General features: G+C 36.9%; 1 protein-coding gene across 1 annotated transcript; it reads left to right on the top strand.

Moving 5' to 3' along the window:
- Window positions 1–3406: 3406 nt before the first annotated feature.
- On the top strand, window positions 3407–5425 carry bet1 (Bet1 golgi vesicular membrane trafficking protein). Its single transcript, XM_053334764.1, has 4 exons — window positions 3407–3543; window positions 3762–3868; window positions 4105–4161; window positions 4605–5425. The coding sequence occupies exons 1-4, from the start codon at window positions 3525–3527 to the stop codon at window positions 4758–4760; spliced, it is 339 nt and encodes a 112-aa protein (XP_053190739.1). The 5' UTR covers window positions 3407–3524; the 3' UTR covers window positions 4761–5425.
- Window positions 5426–5521: the final 96 nt, after the last annotated feature.

The following is a 5521-nucleotide window of genomic DNA, read 5'->3' as shown; positions in this document are numbered from 1 at the left end:
AGTTGTTTGTCTTTTATTTCAACCTTCATTTTTCCTGTCTATACTATACAACATGGCCATCTATTCAGGATCCAAAATCCTCATATAATAACAATTTACAAGCCAGAGAATTTTGAGCGTGGCTTAAATGGCCAGCAGATCTTTTAACTGTGGTTCAAAGCAATGTTAAGTGTGCAAATCAAAAAACCCTTTCTCCTGAGACTAAGAGTAGGAAGCACAATAGCGTCCTTTAGATCTTTTCGCCAGCATGTTTTCCTCTACAATTCTCCTCCATCATCTGACTCATTCACCGCTCCATTCTCTGGAGAAATTATGCTAATCAGGGTGAGCTAGATATTGTTAAGCATCAGCAGTATCTAGTGAGTGGTGCAGTGCAGAGATAGGTGAGCAATTCTCATTTTGTGCTAATTATGATCCTGTCTTGCCAAATGGCATGCATACTTCACTGACTGGGGACTATCTCTTTCATCCTGATCCATCGTAGTTATCCGTACATTATTTTCCGAACTTTGTGTACAGTGGACCACTATTGCACATCTGTTTCTGCCATTTCTTTCCCAATAATAGTTGATGATACAAATGCATGATTTTGATAATACTATTTTTTTTCTAGCTTAGCATAGCATACAGACAGAAAACAACAGCCTCCACATATTGACACATCACTTGTGATTATGGACTGGACTATTTCTGGTTGGATCCAGTTGCCAGGCAACCAGTGTTGACTCCAGGATGATCCTGGTCCGGGCAAAGAAACAGCAGGCACATAACCCCCATAAATTGGTTTTTTTTTACACTTAAGTTGGGGTTTTTTTAGAATCATTTTTTTAATCATCATTATTTTCCATAATAAAAAAAAAATGCATCCCCTGCACCACCAACACCACCACCACCGTAGAAAACAACAATCAAAAAATAAAACAAACTGCAGGAAAAATAAAGTAACAATTAAACTTTTGTTTTTATTTGGAGCACACAAATGAGATATAATGTGTTTATCAGTGAGTTTTAGAGGTAGATTTTGTTACCTTCAGACAGAGCCAGGCTAGCTGTTTCTTCATGCCTCCATTCGTTAGGCTAAGCTAAACTGCCCGGCTGCTAGCGGTAGTTTCACAATTACTGTACAGACCTCAGAGTGGTATTGATCTTGTCATTTAACTCCCAGCAAGAAAACAAATAAGCGCATTTCCCAAAATGTCAGAGTCTTTTTTTATTGATTCCTGTATCCTAGAAGCCTTCGTCAATTTGTGTGTCAGTTATTTGTTTTTAGTGCAGAAAATAACAAATACTTTACACCACATAATATTCAAGTTTGAGCACACTTTCTCATTCAAGTGAATGGAGATGTGTGTCCAAACCCTTCATGTAATATATGAAGGGATGGAATAAAAACTGGCAGTACTGTAACACACAAAGTATGTTATATTAAATATTAACGTTAAACTGATCTGATCAACTAAACTGATCATTGTATAAGGAGTGTACTGGATCCACAGAGGTTCAGTGAGGATTAAGACCAGCTACCAAACATCTGAACATCTTTCTCCTCTCTAAAGACCCATCTGATAAATCCAATCCCATCAGATCCACAAAGACAGTTTAAATGCACACTCACAGTTCAATCAATATTTTCTGTTTCTCTGACACTTGTGTCAAGGTCATGCATACAGCAAAGCCTTTGGGTAAGACATAAAAAGATGGGTGCTCAGGCATTGAAATGCATTATGGTAGATAGGAGCTTAAAGTTGTATTTATTTATAAGATATTGGATTGGAATAAATCGATGTCGCCAAAGTCATTTTAATCTCTTATATCATATTAGCTGTCTACTACAATGTTGGCAGAGGGCTCGGTGATGGATGATGTATGAGGGGATAGGGAAAGCTAATCACTGCTAAAAAGTACCTCTAGGATTTTGTAAATATTAAGAAACTCTTTTCTTTCCTATACAGCACAGATGGATGTGTCAGTATGCCTGGTTATTAAACCCACAAAGGATATTTATCTTCATGTTATGATGGTCACGTTTCAAACTGTTCAAAGGAAACAATCTGTCTGTGTCGACGAGGAACATCACAGCAATTTTCTATTTATAATGATATGATTCTTCTAGCAAAGGGAGATTAACCCACTGATGTTTGCCACTGTGGGACCTGCTGTGTTTCAAAGATGGGTGTAAAATTCAAGGCAGAATCTGTGCTTTTCTACTTAATTGCATTGTTTTGTCTTGATAATTGCATATCTCATTATGTAAAGGATGTGCTGGACTATAGACTGTTTGAAATACACTTCTTTGCCATATTTTTTGTTCAAAAGGATGAGCCTATGATGTGAACTATATTCATTTTTTGGGTATACTCCCACATATATACCCCCTCTAAAATGAGTGGCACACAAATATCATACTTCAGACTTGGATAATGTTCCAACAGTAGGAAGAAATATTTTTTTTATTTTTATTGAGAAAAATAAAATAACATAATGAGGGTCTTGACCTTAACATCAGAATAAAACTAAACAACATCAATCCTAACAATTTTCCACAGAGTCACAGTACTGGCCCCTGTGTTTCATGGCTCATCATGATACTGAGCAGTAAAATTATCATTAAACAACAACCCCATTGACATTAACAGCATAGCAGCTGAGAGCGCATACAGCAGCAGAGAGAAGACAAAAGCTTTCCAGTAATAGGAATCGTCACATTAATTGGAAAGGATCATGCAGTGTGTACTGGTGCTGGATAATGATTAACATAAACTCCCTCCTTAAACCATAGATCAATGTTGTCAGTCCAGAATGCAGATGAGGCACAGTCAATAGAGGCATATCCTACTGATAAATGTACTTCATCTTTGTTAGTGGATTTGTTGCCTCATGGTACTGATTTCTGCAGTGATTTCAACGTGACTTCTGTGGCATATAATGGGGACATGCACACACACACACACACACACACACACACACACACACACACACAATGTCATTTCAGAGACATTACACTGACTTACATTCATTTTCTAAAGACTTATCCTAACTTTAACCATAACCACCATACACCTAAATTTACCCTAATCCTAATATAACCCTTATCTTTCCTTAACTTTAAACTAAGTCATCGCCATAAAGTAAATGTATTACATTAAGGGGACCTGCTTTTTATTGAGATCCCAAACATGAGGAATACCTGTTTAGTACACCAATGCAGACAAACCTACACATTTCTAAATATTAATGTTTTAATTCATATACTTTTCTGGGTAACTGTTTAAAAATAGTAATTTGACTTTATATAACATGCATCTCAACACTATGTTTTTGCATGCATATTTGATCACCTCTCTCTCTTTTGCTTTACGCGTATGAATTGTAAGAGAAGGATTGGACTCGCCGGCCACCGTATGATGTCGTGGCGTTGGCCGATGTGAGTTGTCACAGTTACGACAGCTAATCTATACCACCTTTGAACGGAGTTTCTTGTATACACACACTCTTCTGGACAGTTATACCTTCAGTGTGTCAAGATGAGGCGCGCCGGTTTGGGTAAGACACACACGTAACTCTCTTTTTAAAGCTCAAATTTAGCTGGTATGCTAGTTAGCTAACGTAGCTAATGTTGTTAGCCTATGTCAATGAATGTAAATACTGCAGGCCCACGTTCACATAACTCGTCCGGGTTTTTCATGTTATATCATAGGATTCAAATGCAGACTAAATAGCTACCTAACGCTGTGTCAATTGTTAAATGTCGTTTCATGAAGGTGAAGGAGGCCCTGGGAATTATGTAGCAAGTGGGTACAGTGTGTACGAGGAGGAAAATGAACACCTGCAGGAGGGACTGAGATCCAAAGTCAGCGCTTTGAAGAGTGTAAGCAACCATTGATGAACTGTAGATATGTACGATATACAGTCTATGATATGAACTAATAAACTGGTGACTGTCACAACTGACTTCTGTGTTGCTAACGTTATGTTAATTTAAATATACTTGTTTTAAAAGTCTAATGTTTCTAGAATATTCTTTTAATAAACAACAGGTGTGAACTGACTTGTTTCAAGGTGTACTTAATTATTTATGTATATTTTGTTGCCTGTTATCTACAGCTGTCTATCGACATAGGAACAGAAGTTAAATACCAGAACAAAATGCTGGATGATATGGTGAGTTTCACTTTCCCTTTATTTGCTACACTATAACCAAAATAGTATAAGTATGTACAAGCATCCTGTATTCAAAATGAATCCATTAATTAAGTTAAAGAACAGAATGTACTCATTATGGAAATGCCCCTGTCAGTGTTAAATTACCTGTTCATTGTTTTTTTGTGTAGCAGCTGGTTGAAAGGGGGTAATTTCTTGATTAATCTTAATTTTCTGGATTATTCAATCAACTATGTAGTTGAAAAATGTAAAAAAAAAAAAAATAGTGAAACTTGACTATTACTAAATAGACAGCTTTAGTATTTAACCAGAGTTGTACTAGTTGCATTTCATACATATTCACTGTAGGATATAGTAGCATTTTCTTGGGTCTGAGTGTTATGTTTGTTTGCTGGCCTGTCCGCCTGTTAGACTTAGGACTTTTCATCTGTTTCCCACACCAGGACTCAGACTTTGACTCAACAGGCGGCCTGCTTGGCGCCACCATCGGCAGAGTCAAACAGCTGTCCAGAGGCAGTCAGACCAAACTGCTGTGCTACATGCTACTCTTCTGCCTTTTCGTGTTCTTTGTCCTGTACTGGTTCATCAAACTGAGGTGATAGCTGGACCCTGTCTCGCTTGGCTCATGAACTCCATGTTACTCCCCAGAATGTCTTATGCTGATGAATCTCCAATCTAAACCAGTTTTATGATGACCGCGTGAGGAAGAAAAGGCCTTATATTAATTAATACAAGTACCCAGTTCTCTGTCAGGAATTTCATAGCATGACATAGTCACATTAGGGACTTTGAAACATAAAACTGGTTTAGAAAAGTGCACAAGATGTTTGATGATTAATGAACCTGAGTAGGAATCATGTATACTGTACTGTATACTTAAAGTATTAACTGCCAATGTTCTCAATTTCATCCAAATGTACCTGAATTTAGGTGTTGAGACTCAACATTGTACAGTACAAGTAACAGCAGAAGAGTGTCCAGATCCTTAATGCATTAGTAGGCACATTGAGTTATGATGAGGTATGGCAAATCTGTGGATTAGTCTACCATACAGCCCAAATTGTGTTCAAAGTGAGTAACTTATAGAACGCTATCTGAAGCATAATCTAGTGTATTTGCTTTCAAGAATGAATGGATATGACAGAATTTGGCATCCACACAAAAAATAATAGCATTGTACTTCACTATTGTTTCAACTTTGTTGTAAAATGTTTTTTAATGTAAATAAACAAATTTTATGATCTGAATCAACTCTTAACCAATAATTGTTTGTCTAATCTAAGTGCATGTAACATACAGGTATCAATTGAACTGGTGTTTTATGTTTTTATCAATTAGGCAATGACAGACAACAAGTCAG

The sequence above is a fragment of the Scomber japonicus genome, chromosome 15 (genome assembly GCF_027409825.1).
Source record: "Scomber japonicus isolate fScoJap1 chromosome 15, fScoJap1.pri, whole genome shotgun sequence".
NCBI classification, from domain to species: Eukaryota; Metazoa; Chordata; class Actinopteri; order Scombriformes; family Scombridae; genus Scomber; species Scomber japonicus.
Note: the sequence above shows the minus strand (reverse complement) of the source record. Positions and strands in the feature narration are given on the sequence as shown.